This window comes from Serinus canaria, chromosome 4A (genome assembly GCF_022539315.1).
Source record: "Serinus canaria isolate serCan28SL12 chromosome 4A, serCan2020, whole genome shotgun sequence".
Classification (NCBI taxonomy): domain Eukaryota; kingdom Metazoa; phylum Chordata; class Aves; order Passeriformes; family Fringillidae; genus Serinus; species Serinus canaria.
In genome coordinates, this window is record NC_066318.1 from 14,512,552 (window position 1) to 14,531,709 (window position 19,158).

The 19,158-nt window shown below is 43.4% G+C and overlaps 1 protein-coding gene across 2 annotated transcripts in view; it reads left to right on the forward strand.

Moving 5' to 3' along the window:
- The first annotated feature begins 2,690 nt into the window (after nucleotides 1-2,690).
- The window catches only part of LOC103816511 (leucine-rich repeat and calponin homology domain-containing protein 2), a 41,269-nt gene continuing 24,801 nt past the window's right edge, over nucleotides 2,691-19,158 (forward strand). For both annotated transcript variants that reach the window (XM_030228788.2, XM_050974395.1), the window contains exons 1-3: nucleotides 2,691-3,022; nucleotides 16,111-16,255; nucleotides 18,328-18,454. In XM_030228788.2, the coding sequence (XP_030084648.1) occupies nucleotides 2,737-3,022; nucleotides 16,111-16,255; nucleotides 18,328-18,454 (558 nt within the window). In that variant the 5' untranslated portion in view covers nucleotides 2,691-2,736. The remainder of the gene's footprint in view (nucleotides 3,023-16,110; nucleotides 16,256-18,327; nucleotides 18,455-19,158) is intronic.

The following is a 19,158-nucleotide window of genomic DNA, read 5'->3' on the forward strand; positions in this document are numbered from 1 at the left end:
GTGTGGGCTTTTCAGAAATTTTCAAACTCCTGGTACTCAACTCTGTCTGGCATGGCTGCAAGAAAATATCATGACAACATCTGCAGTGTCATGACAACATCTGAGCATTTCCACCTCTTCCTCTGCTCAACTTCCAAAATAAATAAGAAAATGCAACAATCTCTGTTTTCCAGGAGAAACTGAGGGATGGCACAGCTATGGCTTACTGCTCATTGCGCCAGGAAGGTTGGTTTGGGGAGCCTTCTGCCACTAGATTAGTAACTCTGGTTTGGCTTGTGAAATGACAAAGAAAGGAGGGCATGGGAAAAAAGAACTGTTGAAAGGCTGTGAAATTATAAATAAAAGTAATTAGACCTTAGCATTCCAGACATCTGTTCTGGTTCTGCAGCTACTGGAGGTGATAAATGACCCCCACAGGTAAATCTGCTCCACCACAGGAACATGCAGCCAGCTTTCAAGCTTTTGCCTGAGTCAGCAGCAATTTGCTCAAGACAGTTTGCAGATTGGGAATTTTTGGTGAACAGTGAGGAAAAGCCTCAGACATTGCTTCGAGCCTACAATATAGGAAACTTCAGTTCCTTTGAAGATGTGAGATGTGAGACTGAGCAAGCTTGGCTTGCTTTTTGTATGAGCACTTGCAGGTACAGAGAGTATTTGGTTAAAGATAAAAAGGCCCCTAATATCTGAGAACTCTGGTGACCAAAAACTGTTTTAACTCTCTGGTAATTTGTCAGACCTATATCATACAAAGAGAGCTTAACCTCTTTCTTTATCTAAGTTGGGCTCTAAAGAGCGAGAGGCTGAGTGATGTGGCTGGGAGGGAGGACAACCAAACTGCACCTCTGAGCTGGCCCTGTGCCATGCCAAACGCTTTGGAAACTCAGAGCAACTATCTCTAACCTTTAGTAGAATTTATGTGCTGGAGCTGGTCCTGGCTCCTGCTCTGCTTCACTCTTGCCAGCTGCAGAGCCACCGTGCCTCCTGCTCCAAGTCTGCAGACAAAATCATCCCACATACTTGGCCCAACACCAGTCTGGGTTTATTCACCCTCCACCCCCTCTGTGGCTGGAACCTCAACCAAGGCAGCAGTCAGCAGTGTTTATATAGGTTGGGCTGATTTTCTTGTTGGGAATCCCGGGAATGATGGGTTTTTTTTCAGGGCAAGAGCAGAAGCTGTGGCCCAGCCAGACTGGTTGGCAGATATTCATCTGAAAGCTTGAATGGCACAGCCCCCAGCAGTAGCCAGAGCTAAGGGCAGAGGAGGCAGACAGCCACACTGTTTGCAGGTGACAACGGGACCCCTTCCCCCCACAGCTGCATTTTGCACACAGAGCTCTTTGCTGGAAGGGCAATCTGTGTGCCAGGACGGGGAGATCCCCAAACCCCCACAGCTCTGCACTGAACCCTTCACTGCTCAGGACCTGCTCTCTGATCCTGGCTCAGTGGTTCTGCTGAATGTCACCCAGACATCGGCCACATGGTATTTCAGCTCCGGTCCTTAGTGATCAATAATGGCTCAGCTGTCTGTCAGTGACGCTGCTGGCTGAGGGCCAGGCTCTTCCATAGCCCCTGGAGAGGGAATTTCCCTGAGATCCCCCAATTAGGCATGACGTATGCATACAAAAATAAACAAAAAAACAACCCAAACCAATTCAAGAATTCAAGGATCCTCCCGAGGTTCAAGGCTGAAAAGCAGATTCTGCTCATCAAACATATGACAATTGCATTAAAATGTGGGTCTATGAGGCTTTCTATAGCATTTCCTAATGACAGCTCCAGAGCCATATTTCTCTTGGAAGAGAAATATGCAGCACCTACCAAGGTCTGATTACATGGTAGGAAAGGTAATTATCCATGCATCCAGTATGCCAGCAGGTCTGTTTCATTTAATTCAGGTAACAGGGCCCTGGACCTTGCAAGGGGCTTCTGATTTGTGTCTCCCCACTGCCCTTTCATTTTCTGATCTCGGCGCATTCGTGTCTTTGGGGCCTTAGTGAGCATTCCTTTACCCATTTCAGGGTGAGCCGCTCGCTCGTCTTCCCTTTGTTCTGCCACAGACAATTCGTGGGTGATTTCTGCAGTCCGTGCCCGGCTCGGCCGGTGCCCGGCTTTGCGAGACAGAGGCCAAGGAGACTCCGATGTTCCCGGCACAGGAGAGCTGCGGTGCCGGGGCAGCGGGCAGAGCTGAGCGGTGCATGAGGGCACCTGCAGAGCCGAGCGGTGCGCGAGGGTAGCGGACAGAGCTGAGCGATGCGCGAGGGCACCGGCAGAACCGAGCGGTGCTGGAGGGCAGCGGGCAGGGCCGCGCTCGCAGCGGCGCCGGGGCTGCCGAGCCGATGTTCCCCGCGTTCCTACGGCTCCGAAGTCTCCCCGCAGCCTCGCCCTCCGGAACGGCGACCACCGCGCCCGCTCCTGTCCCGGCTGCGGTACCCTCCCTCCTGGGCTCCCCCCCCTCCCGGGATGCCTCCGTTGCCAAGAGGATCCCGGTTCCGGTCCGCTCCCGGTCCCGGTCCCGCTCCCACAGCCCCGGCAGCGCCCCCTAGCGGCACACGAGCCCTCGGGCACACAGCGGCACGCCCCCTCCATGAAGCCCCGCCCCTCGGCGCTGCCGCCGCCGCGGATTGGCTGGCGCCGCCGAGGGCGCCGCGAGGCCCCGCCCCGTCCCGGGGCGCCCCCTGCGGGCCCCGCGGCGCCTGCGCAGCGGCCGCTGCCGTTGTTGTGGAGGGGCCGGTCAAGATGGCGGCCGGGCAGGGGGGCGGCGGCGGCAACAACGGCACCGGCAGCGGGAGCGGGACGGCGGCCGGGAGCGGAGCGGCGGGGCTCGGCATCCCCGCGCACCTGACTCTCTCCTTCTCCTCGGGGCCGCACTGGGGCGCGGCGGCTCTGCCGCAGTCGCACACGGTGCGCAGCCTGGAGCGGGCCCTGGAGGAGGCGGGCAGCTCGGGCATCCTGTGCCTGAGCGGGAGGAAGCTGCGCGACTTCCCCGGCAGCGGCTGCGACCTGAGCGACACCACGCAAGCAGGTGAGGGGGCCCTGGCAGCGGCGGGCCGGGGCCGCGGGCGTCCAGCGGGGCCGCCGCGGGCCCGGCGCTGGGGGCGGGGGGCGCGGACCCGCTGTGGCGGCCGCTGGGGCCGGGCGGTGGCGGGTGCGGGGCTCGGGTGCGGGAATGGAGCGGGGGGATCCCCGCGGTGGCGGGGCAGGGCTGTGGGCACAGCCGAGGGGGTGACACGGGAGCGGCCGCTGTGGGTGAGGAGCGGGGATCCCGCTGGGCGCGGGCAGTGGGGGACAGCGGGCAGGCTCCGCGTCTGGGGGGCTCTCCGTGCAGGCACCGGGCTGGGGTGTGGAGGATGTGGGGCTGCAGTGTCCGGGCCTTGCTGGGAGCACTGGGGCCAGTTCTGCCCCGTGAGTATGGGGCCAGCAGGTGTGGCTGTGAGCGGGGCGCGCTCACAGGACCTGCAGGTCCGTGCAGGTGTGGCTGTGAGCGGGGCGCGCTGAGCCTGCGGTGTGCGAGCAGAGCGGGGCGCCCGGAGGTGCCTGGGGAGGCGGGGGGCGAGCGGCTCTGTGTGAGCGTGTGCGAAAGCACAGGGGCGTGTGTGAGTGTGGAAGGGCACAGGGCTCTGTGTGTGTGGTGTGTGTGCGGGCAGAGGACCTCCCGGCACAGACCAGCCTGCGTGTCCGAGCTCACGGTGCTCGGGGGTGGAACTTGCTGTCCCCTGGGTGGTGGGAGCGGAGCCGGCGCTGTCGGTGTGCCCGGGCTGCCGGCTCCGGGGCTGTGCGGCGCGGAGAACGGCTCCGGGCGCGGCGGGGAGAAGGTGCTGCGGGCTGTGTGCCTGCAGGGAAGAGGGGCCGTTTCAGGGAATAGGGAATTCGTCCCCCGTGTCGGTCCATACGTGCCTTAAGGATGGGGAATTGCAGTTGGTGTGTCCGGAGCAGGGTGTGGAGGGTGAGGGGAGCGCTTGAGTTCGGGCTCGGGTGAATGAGAGCTCCGTTTTGTGTTGGGCTGTACCTTCAAGGGTGTCTGATTCCCTGCGGTAAAACCTGGATCGCCTGGGATATCGCCCTCCCCGCTCAGCAGAAAGGTGGTTCCAAGTGCGGGTGCGAGGGATGTGTGAGCATCCAGCAGTGAGTGTGGAGAGCTTGGTGTGTTCACTGTGTTGATATCGTGAGTGTGGGCCTGGATTTACCCAGGCTTTTAGGTGAAGTAAATATGGAGGCATTTTTCTGTACGCTTCCTGGAAAACAAAGCTACCTTTTCCACGGAGGTTCTCTCATATTGTGGCTCATCTCCATTTGCTTGTGGGGTTTTTTTTTTGCTGCTGGGGTAGTTGATGAAAATGGATAATTTTAAACAATGTGCTAGACAAAAATATTACTGAGAGGCCCAGGATCTTTTGTTCATAAATAGTAGTGGCTTTTGAAAAGGTTGTTTGAGTGAATTGATGCTGTGGGGGGGGTTTGTTTTGGGGCTTTTCTTTCCCCGTGGGTTATGAATAGCTGGCATATTGTTTGGAATAAGAAACTGTCCATGGTAGTACCTGGAAATAAAAAGAGGTTCTATGAAATAATGGAAGCTGGAGTTTTCCTTGTAGTAGCATAAAAATGTATTTAGCAATGTTTTTGTCACTGCTTTGTGTAGTTATTCAATAACCAAAGCACTAGGCATGTAGGCAGTCTGTTATTAAAAAGACTTTCTGTATCCTGAAGCTAGAGCATCAAGGGTTTGTACTTTTTGTTTGCTTCTAATTTATTGCTCTGTGCATTTTGGTAGGGTTTTTTTGTCCATTTATTTTAAATCTCAACGTTTGAATCAGAGCTGTCTATAGTGATCTTGTCTCTGTATTCTAGGATGTAGTAGAGCTCAGTCATTCCCATCAGGATTAAATTGTTATTGTGAATGGTGGTGTGAAAATGTTTTAAGGGCTGTCTCTGGCAGAAATAACTTTATTGCTTGCTGCTTTAAAATCCTGTACTGAAATAGTTAAACTGCATCTATGTAAGTACCATCTCTGGAGAATCCTGATTTAGTGTGGTCTTGGTTTATGAATGAATTCTGGTGAAATATGAATTTTAGACGTCTTTCAAAAGATGCTTGTAAAAAAGACCTGTAGTCTGTATTTTGACTCGGTCAGTAGAAATTTTTGTCAAGTGGGTAAACGGTGTTCTGCTGGTGAATCATGGACATCCTTGACAGTGTCAGTGTGGCCTGGAGCTCCATGGGGAAATAGCAGGTGCCTTAGAGGCAGCAGTCATGCAGTAACTGGTATTTCTGTAGCAGCTCTCCCTGTTTCATATGCAAATATCGCCATGAACAAGATTCTGGACTGAGGAGATGGGGACTTGGGTCACTAATCTTTCCAGGGTTTCACTTTCTGTTTTATGTCAGTGACTCTGAAATTCAATTCTGTGGTACTTGAAACAAATATTAAAAAAAAACCACTCTTGGGCCAGTGTGGATGTAAACAATTTCTCTTCCATATCACCAGCCCTTAGGCAGCAGGATCTGCAGTGTTACTGTAAACCCAGAATATTCTATCTTTATATCAGTAAAGTCAGCAAGAGCTATGTTGAAGTGCAACTTCTGTTGGTTTATCAAAAATAGCTTGGGATTTTATTTTGCATCTAACTTACATAATGGCTTGCCAATACTTAATTTGCAAATACTGAGGCATAGTTTTTTTATTTTAAATTATGTGTCTAAAGTATAGTGACCATATCTGGCTGTTTGGCTCTTTTTGTTTGTTTGTTCTTAACTGAGAATTTTCCTTGCTACACTTCGGCCAGGAAATCCTTGTTTTATTATTTGTCTGAATTTGTCCTCTGGCTGCCCAGACAGATCTTGTGTTGCTTTTAATGAACTTCTGAAAAGAAAAGAAAATCATAGTTCTTGAGATATCAAGAGATATCTTGAATATTTCAGAAATTTTATGTGTATCTTTGCTTCTGTCTGTGTGAACAGCATTAGGCCCCCTGGCAATTCAGTAATTGAGTCTATCACATCAGTGTAATCACAGTCTGCTTGGCTGAAGAGTTCTGTTTGCTGTTTTGTTTTTTTAAAGATAGTTCAGTCTGACAGTATGGCACAGGAACCTAAGTCAACCTGTGCCTTCAGTGATTTTCCCCCTTTTTAGTGAGCACCTTTAAGAAATGAATTTAGTAAATAGGAAAGGTGCATGATCGACAGCTCCAGAAAATGCAGTGGTGCCATCAGGCTTATTTGTTTATGGCTTTGTCACAACAGTTTCAATTCCCACCTCTTAATTCTGAGAGAGCTCCCAGGCAATTATAAGTAGGTGAATGATTGCCTGTAAATAGGAAAAATTTCAACATTCATCTTTCTCACTTCTGCTTTGTCCTCGTAGCATGGAGGAGTAACACCAGTGTATTCCAGTATAACTTGGGTGTGAGCCCTCCTGTCCTGCCTGTACCAGGCTTGGCATGGCATTGTTACAGAGACCATTGTCACCGTTACTGGCGTGTCTTTGACTTTTTTTACATCCTATTTCTGGCCCTTCTAAGGTATAGTGTCATTCACGTGATTACAGATTAAACCCCCAAGGCTTAATATTGAGTGTGAAATGCATAAGAATGTTAATTTATAATGCAGTTCTCCCTCTACAGTATGCACTTTTAAACCAATTATATTTTCCTTTCTGAATAAAATTATTTCTGTTGGTGGAGCCAATGTTGATTAAATTGAGGACAGTAGTAATTGAAGAGCAACAAGAAATCCAATATTCAGCTAAAAAAAATAAGCATTCATATAGGATTTATGTCCTAAGTGCTGATTGCATTCTGGAAATCAAACACATTGCAAAATGTGATTCTTCAGCAGCATTTCCTTCAGATTTGAACAAAAAGAGGAGCTCTGTTTCTATGTTTTTTTGGGGAGCGGAGTCAGTGTTTATACTCTGACATGCATCTGATGCAGTTTATAAACAATCATGGAAGTTTTCTGCAGTGTTCTCACAGCCTGTCCTGTGTTTGGGCATAGCAGAAATGAGCTCTGTGTGCTTGAGGCTTTCTTGCTGAGGGCCACTTTCAAGGATCCTGGTTAAAGATACTTGGTGTATGGGCAAGTTCAGTGACTTGAAGTTAAAGGAGCTGACTATTTGCCTGCCTAAAAGGATTGTATTATGAAGAATACCACTTATATCTTAATGTTAATAAACCAAATAAATTTAGTCTTACAGCTTTGTCTGAATACTGACCTACAAAAAACATGCAATCTGTAATTTTTTGAGTTTTTACCATCTCTATCCATCAAAATTAAATTTGCCATTGCGTTGACTATTTTTGTGGTTTGTCATATCCAACATCTAAGGTCTGTAATGTTTCTGTGTTTGATCAACTAAGGAACTTTATTGGATACATGTTTTTTACTTGTTACTGATTATTTGCAGAGGTGGCAAATAATTTAGTTTGTGAATTGTATTGCAAAACCTTTTGTGATAAAGAATAATGGAGTAGCCTTTGCTTTTTGAGAGACTCTTTCTGGTGAAGTGTGTTTTCCTGTTTAAATTGTGCTACTTTGTTGGAGCTGATTCAAAAGTACATACTCATATTCCCAGCAAGGTGTTTAATGCTGAAATCTGTCCTTAGCAAAAAGGTAACTAAATCAGGGCTGAAGGCTGGAGTTCCACAGAAAATGTGAAGTTATTCGATACTTTTTGTGTGTGTGATAAAATAGTGGAATGGCTGTGGGAAGAGACTTCTCAGTTCTCTGCTTTTCTGTGGCTTCCAACAGTGTGATGTTCCTCGTTCTTCCAGCCTGGGACTGTGTGCCACTTGCTAGGAGAATGCTCACAGATCTGGAGGAGGTTGCACACTTCAGGTGAAAATAAAAAATAAAGTCTTATACTCTGGTATAGAGCTAAAATAGTTTAGTGCTTGGCAGGCATGATTATCACAAATGTGTTTCCAAGTGTCAATGAATGACTTCTGAAAAAGAGTTTGTGTAGTAAAAAGGCTGAAGGAGCCCTGAGCCCCAGCTCAGTGGCAGCTGAGCAGCAGGTGTAGCTGCACAGGAGCAAATCCCCGACCATCTGGGTGTTAAACCAAGCCCTCCTGCCATTTGTCACTTCAGCAACGTTCCCATAGATGGAAGCAAGATGTAGTGACCAGAACTTGTTCTGTTGAAGACTGACCTAGAACTAAAAGGTTGCTGAGAGTGTTTGCTCCAGGTTGTTACTAATGAGAGGTACTGTAGAATGATTTTTGTGCTAATAGAAGAGGCTGCTGCCATTCTTAAACACTGCCATGAGGTCCGGCATGAGTAGGACAGTCAGTGGGAGGCACCAGCCAGTCAGAGCAGATGCTGAAGTTGCTACAGTAGGTCGGTGCTCATGGACGGCTGGTTTACCCAGTTTCTTCAGGTTTTTTCTGCTTTTGTCTTAGTGCAGTTGCCTTGTTCTCCAGTGTCCTTTGTCTTCCAGCAGTTTAGCTTACTTCAGAAATGTTTCTGCTCGGTTTATCCAGTGACAAGGCATTTTATCTGCACAAAAGATAAGTCATGTAGTAAACACTGATTACTGCAGGTTGGCTGTAGCTTGTCTCTTGTCTATTTAGATTGTAAGCTTGTCAGGACAAAGGCTTGGATGTGTGTTACTGAGCATTCAGAGGCTGGTGTAAGTCTAGGGAATTTTGTGCATATTTGAGATATTCCTTAATAAACCCAGTCTTTGCTTTTTGCCAGATGAGGATTACTTTCCCATATATTACTTGTCTGTGAGACAGAAATTCAGAATTAAAAAATTTCAAAGCCAGAAAAGAAATTGTCAGCATTAAACCAACAAATGATTGTGAGTTTAAGTGGGAGGAAGATGCCCTGCGCTGTAATATGGCAGCTTAAGAAGTCTTGCTGACTTGTCAAGAAAATACTCCTTCTGGTAGTAAAGCGTTTTAACAACTATACTGTAGACTAAATACTCAAGTGCCAAAACAAAAAAGCTTCCAGTGGGATTTTCTGCTTACCAGTTCAAACTCTGAAAGATTTGTGGAGCCAAGACACCTTCAGTAATGGAGAGGAAGATAATCCTTGATGTGAAGTAATGGATTATGTGCTTTTGACATGGTATGTGAATTTACACCTTCACATGCCAGAGAGAGGAGTGATCCTGGTCATGTGTTCTTTATTTTCCATTTAAATCATACTGTGCTGAAAGAGCTGAACACACTCCAGAGTTGGAGCACTGTTACCTTGCTTTGGAAATGTCCGGACCTTTCTAATGTTGCAATGTGGTGAAGAATTCATCTGTTCATCTGTTGAGTCCATCCTCATGTCACAAAATGTGGAATATGTAAAATTTTCTTGAGAAAGGGTGTTCCTTGATTTTTGTGTACTTTCAAGCCTGCTGAGCAATGAGGGAAATTTAATCTGTGAGGCAAATAGCAACTAACAGGTAAGAACTAGGTGATGTCCAGGTGTTAAAAAAACAAATTAGTGGTTTAAGAGTTGCCTTGTTAAGATTTAGGGCTTGACAGGCTTCAGTGATCTCAGATGAGGGGGCAGCTAACAAGGCTTGGGAAGAAGGATGTAACACTGATAGTGGGCACGGGGAGTGCAGAACTTACAGGCCACAAGAACAGTTGGCAGACCCCCCAAGATAAGGATGAAGCCTATAAAGCCAACTCAGCATCTCTGCTGGATCAGGTCTGAGTGGATTAAAGGTAGTTCTGGCAGAGGGAGATCACAGCAGTGACTGATGGACCACCAAGCCAAGAAACCTATTGACCCAAAAGGGAGAGGTACTGGGCACACAGACTAATTAGCATGAGAAACAAGAGAGGTCCTTAGCCCATGGAAGAAAGAATACTAATTGTAAAGAGAACTATGGAACTTGTAGCCAGTGAACACTAATTCCTTTCTTTGCTGAAATGTATAAATAGTAATAAGTTTTGATAGTTAGTGTGCTTGACTTGCAGAATACCCCTGAGCACCCAGGCTTGCACAACTCTGAAATAAATAATCAGTGCCTCTCTCAGGTGTGCTTGTTGCACCTCAAGTAACAAATCTGATTTGTGTGAGCAGCACTGGCAGTGCTGTGCAGCAGATCAGCACTAGTGTGCCCCCCACTTGTTCTAGCCTTGAGATCAGAGCTTCTGGTTTAGTTTTCTACTGGTAGAGATTTCAGGAAAAACCTCACATACCTGAACCAACATGTGGTGAGCAAAGGCAGCTTACATGAAAAACAAGAATTGCTTGAACCAAACTGCCAATTTAGGCATGTTCAGTGTGGGTGCACCCAGTGCAGACTGGGAGACTGGGCTTAGTGAGGGTGGGCTGGAATAGTGGGTTCCTTAAGGCTGCTTTGATTTTAGAGCCAGTGTATTGGATCTCAGTTCTTTCCCCCTGGTAGCAGAAGTGTGAGAGACAACCATTGATTGGTCTGGCCAGTTAGAGAATCATTTCTGTCATGTGGAAGAACTGTTCAGTCTGACAGGCTGTTTTATTTTTTTATTGAAGTCTCAAAAGTAGTAAAAGTGTATTTTTAAAAAGCATTTTGTTTTTTGTTCATAAGTACTGATTAGTATGAAAAGGAATTTCTGTTTGCCTGTACAACCCTTCCTCTGTACTTGGTGAGAAAATTCAATTGTGTGGTTGTGTACAGTTTCTTTGTTTGTCATTTTAATTGTACAGATCAAGTCTGTAACTAGACTTGGGGCAGGGATAACCTTAAAGCAGGTATTTCCTAGATCTTCAGTTGCTGGATTTAGAATCCAAATACCATTTTGATATCTGTTTGTAGTACCTTCTCACAAAACCAGAAGCTATTCCATGCTGTCAAACACCCAGTAGAAAAAAAGTAAAAGCTGCTTGTATCCACCTCTAGTCCTGGGAGTGTTTTTTCTTTCTTTTAAACAGAAGACAGACTGCTTCTACTTGACTTGAGTATGCACACCAGATAAAAATCAAGTTAAATCTTGCTACATAAGCTTTTAAGAGTAGACTTCAAATGTATGTAGCTTTCCTTGACAATTTGTGGTCACTTCAGTTTCCTGAGAGCTACAGGGTTTTAGCAGGTATTCTCAGCTTCCTTACTGTGCATAAGAGCTGATGGGTGCTCAGATTGTTCTGTGTTATCCTTCACCATTGCTCTTGATGTTGGAGAGCAAATGTTGATTAGTATGTGAAATTCACAGTTATGTAGATTTATCGTGCTGTAATTCTTGAACATTCTTTGCCAGTAAGTTCAACATTTTTGGTGTCCTTTGCAACTATAATGATTGTTGTGTATATCAGTATGGGAAATCATTCTACATCTGGATGTATCTTAATTGTTCACTACTTCATTTTGCAACATAAGTCTGAAGAATTCTGGTTTTTATTATTTAATTATCCAGATTTGTTGTTTCTCTGAAGGGAAAATTTTAAAACATTTTTGTCACTCATCATGCATTAAGGTTAGAACTGTGAAACTACAAGTAGATGTGTAGAGTTTGAGGGAAATGCTCGAGGGGCATCCCGTTTGAGGTGAGCTGAGGAAGCCAAAGAGTTCCCTTCTCCTGAGGCTCCTTCTCCAGTTTGCTGAGAAAGTAACCAAGACAGGAAGAGATCTGTCTGCTGTGACTAACCACAGAGACAGCACTTAGCATGAACAAACCCATTTCATTGTTTATGTAACAGAGCTTTCTTCAGTCAGTGGTTTGTGGACATCGACAGCTTGTGCCTCCTGCAGAGACCACATGCAGGTGTTTCTGCAGTGTTTGAAGCTACTTTTTCCTTCTCCAGAATCATCTTGCATCTGACAGACAAATGAGTTTTATCCATATTCTGTGTGGTGATCTCAGATTCATGTTTAGATTGACTAAAAGAGTATCTTTGGGATCAAGTCTGAACACTTGTTTTTAAGCATCTGTTGTCTTCTGTGGGTTTAATTTTATAGTTATAACTGTTCTTAGATTTTGTTTGGCTTAGGCTAAAGCATTGCTAGAAAAGCGGTCTAGGAAAATCTATCTGTGATGAATTAGGAGAGCAGTTCTGGGTTTTGTGGGGTGAGGAATGGGGGGGTTTTATGATCTAGTTTCTTAATACAGTTTTGGAGCAAAAGCTTAACACTAGTATCCTGGATCAGCAAGGTATTTTTATGAAAAAATTTATAAAATATCAAGATGACGTTCAGTGTAAATTTCCTAGCTGAGTCTGTTATTTCAAATTCAACATGTAGTGTATGTAATACCTGAATATAAAAGGATCTGTTCTGGTTTAAATAAAAGGCCAGTCTGTTGTATCAGCATGTTCCTGATGGGAAGCAGTACTGCATCCTTACGGAAAAGTGCAAAACCAAGGCAAATGTGATGGTAATACTACTTAAATACCTGCACACTGCTGTAACTTGACAGCTTGAGCTTATTGTTTTCCCTCTTGATCATGGCTTAAATTGATAGTAGGTAACTTCTCACTTCTTATAGCTTCCCTTCCAGACTGGTTTCCTAGAATTCTTTCCTTTTGATCTTTCTATATATTGTTTTTTAATCGCCATCTTATAGTAACTAAAGACTTTACTTTTTCTGTCAAAAGAAAACTAAAGGGCAACCAACTTCTTCATATTTTTCTAGGTCCTCTTTCAAATTTAACCTTAGTAATGGTGTACTTCTCACTTTCATTGTTCCTGCAGAGATAATGTATTGAAATACCCTGTGATTCATGAGCACCATGGGTAGTGTCTTCTGGTTAGTCCTCACATAACACTCCCACTGAGAGTTCTCCAGTCTAAACTGGTTAAGCAAAGGATTCCTATAATCTCACATCTAGAGGAGTTGTCAACCTAAATCATCTGTGGTTCTGCATTTAGCAGCTTCCCTTGCTCCTCCAGTCTATTAACCCTTACAAAGCCATTCTCAAGTGCTAGCAGCCCGCTTTGAGGTGAGATGGAAGCTGTCTTGTTTATAGAGGAGCTATTCCTAAAGTTCCTTCCTTTTTTCAGACTGAATTTTCTTGGTCATCTGTTGTATTATTAGTCTTCAAAAAGTACCTAAATTGCATATGTTTCACATCTACATTTTATTTACCATAATAGGCAATACTGTCTCATAAACTTCTTGTTTGTTATGAAAACGTTTTTGGGGTAGAAATCATCCTTTACTTTGGATAAAAATAGCTTAACTTGATTTTAAAAAGCTGCAAGTACATTCAGTATGAGAATATTGTGGAAAAGTGTAGATACCCAAATCTTTCTCGTCATAAAAATCTGGACCAACCCCTGGAGCTATTCTAATGCTGTTTTGCAATGATGGAATGAAAAATTGCTTGGAATAGAAGTCATGCTATCTCCCACCTCTTTATTTACCTTTTTTTATATTATTGTTGAGAGATAGTGGGTGTCATTTCCTATGCTAATAGGATTTCTGGGTTTCGTAATAAAGTATAATCCTTGTCCCACAGTGTCTTCAAAGGCATTGTTTCCAGAGAAGTTGTTTCTACAGTAATAGACAAATAGAGTGCCCCTGGTATGTATTTTGATGTGCAGGTGTATGGGTTCTGTACCAGGGCACAGTGAGGGGCTCCAGCCAGACTGTGCTGCTGTGATTTGTGTCAGGCCAGGCTGGAAACCACAGCTGCTTTATGTTCCATGTGGGGCATCACACCCCTGGTCCACTCATGCAGAGCAGAGACTTGGTGCATCCTCTGCTTGCTGTCCTGCTTCTACTTCTGCACAAGAAATATCAAAGCTCTTTTTAACCTGGGACTTTCTAAGATATGTGGTTGAGGTATGTCTGGAAGCAAATACAGCAGCAAAATTTTTGTGGTGCCCTTGAACCTTCTTGTTCAGGTCTACAGTGCTGCTCCTGGGACAGCAGCAGTAGGGTGGGATTCTGTCTTTTGTTTTGTGGTCTAGATCTTTGTACCAACCTTCAGTCACCTTTCCAGCTGCTGATAAAGCCAAATCAGGAAGAAGCTTAAAGCTGGGGGTTTTGTCGCAATGGGGCTGTATTAAAGGCTTCAACATGTAGTGGAGGTTGTAGAACTGGGACAGCAAAAGAAACTGTGGGCATCTCTTGTGCATGCAGATGTTCACTCTGCTGAATATTAGAACAAGAGAGCATTTGTTTAAGAAGAGTTTTGCAGAAAACTTTCATATGAAAGCTGTCATTTTTCTATAACATTTTGAAAACTGATGTAGTGGAAAACAGAAAATGAACTTCACTGGTTGTGAAAACTTTCTCAAGCATACTGATTTTTTTAAATAAGCTTTTTAAGTTTTGTTGAGATGTTCAGTTGTTTTTTGTTTAGATGTTCAGTTTCAGTTAACTTTATTCCATTTTTCTCACAGTTCATTAGGAATGCCAGACCTTCAACCAAGGAAGGTATTTTTCTGCCTCTTGCAGGTAGAGTTTGCAGAATTCTGCATCAGCAGTGGATACTCTGATTTTTAGGAAGACTTTGTGATGCTTAAGCTTGAGAATTTATTTTAGAAATAATGGAATGACAGCCAAATAGCACACAAAATTTCACGTACTCTAGACTTCAAGAGTTAAAGCAACTGCCAAAAATCACTCCACAGGAAGATGGTGTTTCATTGTACCAATCCATTTTGTTTGCTGCTCACCTGCAGCACACTGTGGAGGCCTTTCCCTCTGCCTAGTACCCTGGTGTCCTGCATTCAACCTGTTGTGTGTAGCATCATGGGGTCTTCTCTGCACAGTTTTGCTCTACCCTCACTGCTGTGAGCAGGGATCTGCCTCAGGTGAGCCTTTATTCACACCATGAATTTGTGAGGTGAGCCACAGGTGAGCCTTTATGCACTCTGGGTGTCTGCCAGGGGAGGTCCTGGCTCTCATCCCACCCCCCCCCAGCTGGGTGCTGTCTCTGCACTTCCTGAAGGCACATTCTGTCCTGTTTGCCAGGTTGGTGATGAAGAAGCTAAGCAATATTGAATCCAGTGTTGGCCCTGAGAAATGCTGCTCATAGCTGGTCTGCCAGTTAAACTTCAGGTTGTTGAGCTCTCTTTGAACCTGACAATGACTTGGAGCCAATTTTCCAACCCTTTTCTAGACTTTTTGCAGAGCTGTTTGTTTCAGTGATAATGTGATGGGAGCTAAGCAGAAACAGTTATTCCATGTGAGTGTTAAAAACTGAGAACTAAAGCCTGAAATAGCAAGGGATCTGTATTACTTCTCTGTTAAAAGAGTTTGTTCAGCATTTCTGAGAAACCACATCCTTTTGAAATGTCTTGGGTTGGCAGCCATAGTTCCTTTCAGAAGACTAGGCAGTTGTTCTCAAGTAAATATCTCTTTCTTCCAAGGTAGTTTGGTGGACTTTTGATGGCACAGGTTTTGGTAGCTTAGCTGATAATTTCCAGGATTCTTGGGTCACATTTAATTTGTATTTTCTGGTTCTTTTCAAGGTCTCATATAGTCAGAGGTGATGTGCATTTTGGTAATGCTCTGTTTTGTCATAACTCCTGCATGCAGATTTGCATAATGCAGTCATGCATTGTCAGAATAACTTCAGCTCAAGAATTGTCTTTCCATGGTCAAAGATCTCTCCTCTTTCTGCTTTTGGGCCAGGTTAAATTGCATCTTGACTTTTCTATATAAATACCTGTGGCATTGTTTTATGCAACTTTATCCTCTTTTCAGTTAAGTTACAAATGTGTAGCTGGAGAATGTCAGTTACTGTGTAAGGATGCTTTGGGAACTTGGCTTTAGCATTGCAGATACATTGTACAATGACATTGGATTCTGATGTAGCTGTCAAAAAGGAGAAATAACTTTGAATTTTTGCCTTGATTTACTGTCGTGCCTAGAGTTGGAGGGGAAGAAACCCAAGAATTGCACAGAACAAAGACTTGATAGAGGAGGGACAATCATAATTGGTATTCAGTGTCACTGTAACTGCAACTATGTAGTAGGAAATGTATTTTTGAATTCCTGTCACTCTTCTACTTTCTGTTGTAATTGCATATTGAGCAATAATCTTTCAGTATTTTAAGGCTCTTTTGTGTATTAATTATATGCGGTAGCATCTGGTAAAACTGAATTATTTTACACTTCTTGCAACACCTTAATTTTTAGGAGCATGACAAGAATAACAGTGGGTACTTTTATCTCCTCTTACTGCAGGGAAAGTCTTGACTAAAAAAGGAATTTTTTTTTTCTGTTTGCTTCTAGATCTTTCAAAGAACAGATTTACTGAAATTCCTCCTGATGTCTGGCTGTTTGCACCACTGGAAACTTTAAATTTGTATCACAACTGCATCAAATCCATTCCAGAATCTATTAAAAACCTGCAAATGCTTACCTACCTTAACATTAGGTGAGTAATGGTGGTTGGTTTTGGTCTTTATTTAACATATCTCCTCAGAGAGTTGGCATTTTGCTTCATCAGGTCATTGTGTTTGCAGAGTTTTCTTTGTTTCTGATGCTATGTAGACAGACAGTGTTCAGAAACCCAGCTATAGAAATTTGCTGCTATCAAGAGGCTAAAGTACTCTGGCCAGAAAGTCCTGCTCATTTTGCACATTATTTACATCCACTTCTGTACTGCTCTTTTTAAACTTGGAGAACATATGGTTGGATTTTCTCACTAGAACAGAAGATGGATATGAGCTCTGGAAGGTGAGGCAATCTAGAAAACTCTCCTGACCCTGTTTCCCACCATACTCCTTGTTTCTGATAGTAGCTGCATCAAATCCAGAACAGTTTTCTCAGTTAAGAGCTATTTAAATCCCCAGAACCTACTGTGTCTCAAAATCTGCAAATATCAGTTCTTACAGTATGAATTAATAAGTAAGGTGCCCTGTCACAATTTTAAAGAGGATTAATATGATACAAAGCCACAGTATGTTCTGAAAGAAATAGGGCCTGACTTTCTTCAGCAGCAAGCCATTTCTCTTTGGATGGTTTTTGGGGTGCTGAATACATGTCTTTACACAGAAATGCTGTGTATTCTAACTTTTCTTTCAAGAGTCAGCTCTCCTGATGATCCTTTGCCAAACTGTGCTTTGTTCTCATTTCTGTGCTCCTGTCCAAGGGCTGATTTGCAGTGCAGGAACATGTGGGCTGTAGAACTGGAGAACAGGCTAAAATCCTGCTTTCCTAGCTCAGGGGCTTTGTTACAGGAGAAAACCACATTCCAATTTGGGCTTCACATGGTGGAAGAGATGAATTGTGCATTTCATAGTAAAGCAGGCAGCTCCTGAAAAGCCCAAAAACCTGAAAAAAACAGAGGAAATCTATGTAAGTGACATGAATGACTGATTCATTGCCACATTTTTATAGTCAGTTCAAAAAAAGTTTACTTGCATATTATATTTTTGCTTCTCATGCCTTCAACCGAAAAAGCCTGGCATATCTGCCCAAAATGCAACATAAAAAGAGACTTAATGCATATCTACATAAATAACTTTTCCCTATTGTTCACTCAGAATTTCACAGAATTCATACATTGCTTTTATAAAGGTACTGTTAGAAATGTCCTAAATTTATACAGTTCTATAAACTGTAATCATGGAGAAAATATTAAAAAAACTATAGGATTTTTATTTTATGAAAGCAATGCTCTGACTTTATATCAGCTAAGCACTAAAATTTCTGGTATTTTTCTTAATGTAGTATGAACCCAAGTATCAGCACTTAAAAGTAACTTTTTTGTCAAAAATAGAGCTAGCTCTACCTAAATCATCAGCAAGTACTGATTTTTATTTTTTTACCTTTATATGTGAAAGGAATTGCTTTCATATCACATCTGAACAAGCTTGTTTCCCAATGACTTTTTAAAATGTACCTTGTTAGAAACGTTTTAGGTGCTTCTGGCAGTGGAAGTCCATCAGTAGATTTAAATCCAGTGGTGGGTTACAGTGCAGAAAGCAGATATACATGCATGCAGCTAGAAAATAATATACACTGAAGAAATACATTTTAATTAAGGCTTACTTTGCAGGCTGTTGCTCAGCAAAATAGTTAAATATTTAGGGCTTTTTGGGATGGCTCAGGAGGATCCCAACAACATGACATGAGAAGTAATATAAGCAATATAAAGATCTGGCTTGGCAGACTGTCAGATCAGGTGGTTCTTCTGAAGGTACCAGCAGGATAAAAGCAAGTGTCAGACATTATTTCTTTTAACAGATTTCTCTGTGCATTTTGGCGTTGGATTCTGGCCTAGTACATCCTCATTTCATCAAGTAAAATGGGGATCTAAAATTCACATACCTGAAAAAGGCTGGATCTGATAAGGAATTTTGATGGACACTGTAGATGTAATTGTAATAGGTGGAGAACGTGATCTGGATGGGAGTAAAGTTGTACAATATTAATCTCAGACTCCTGAGAGCTATTGAAGAGATTATAATTCAGTCTTTCTTGTCCCTTTTTCTTGCTTTCAAGTCGAAATCTTTTGTCAACATTGCCAAAATACCTGTTTGATCTTCCACTGAAAGTTCTGGTTGTCAGTAATAACAAGCTGGTCTCCATTCCAGAAGAAATTGGAAAGTTGAGAGATCTAATGGAGTTGGTAAGTACAACTGTGAATCTTTGTAGTCAGTACACTTAAGCACTATATATATATTTATAAGCACTATATATATATATCATATATTCATTATATATTCTGTATAATAAATTATTAATATATTTTAAATATAGAATTACAAAATTTAAATTCAGTTACTGTGTTTTATTGATATTGTTGGTTTAGTTTTCAAGGTTGTGAAACCTAGAATGCATGCTTGATGATGATTAAGGACATAGTAGAGAGTTTCATTCCAGTACTTGTGATGGACCTATTTAGAACATAAGAGAGCTGGAAAGACTCTGTGATTGTTTAATCATTCTGGTCTACATAAATTAATATTAAATTAGTGTCAGAAATAGCTGTAGTCTGTGTTCACTTGATGCAGCTTTGTCACCCTCTAGTGCTTGTATCCAAAAAGCTGGTGAGCCTGCTATTGCTACTGCCTGCTCTTTTTTGGTTTCATGGGGTGGTTCGAGGTTTATTAAGGAAAAAGAATTTTTAGAAGAGGAGCAGAATGCCAGTCAATTGCCAGCAACAGCACAAGAAGTTTTTGACAGATCTGGGAACTACACCAGGAATTTCTGATTTCCTAGGCTACAGTATTCATTTCAAGCCCAGTATTTCATCATTCATTGATTTAACTTCTTGAATTGAATTTCTGGAATCACTAAACACTTTAAAAACCAGCAAGATCTGTTATGGTA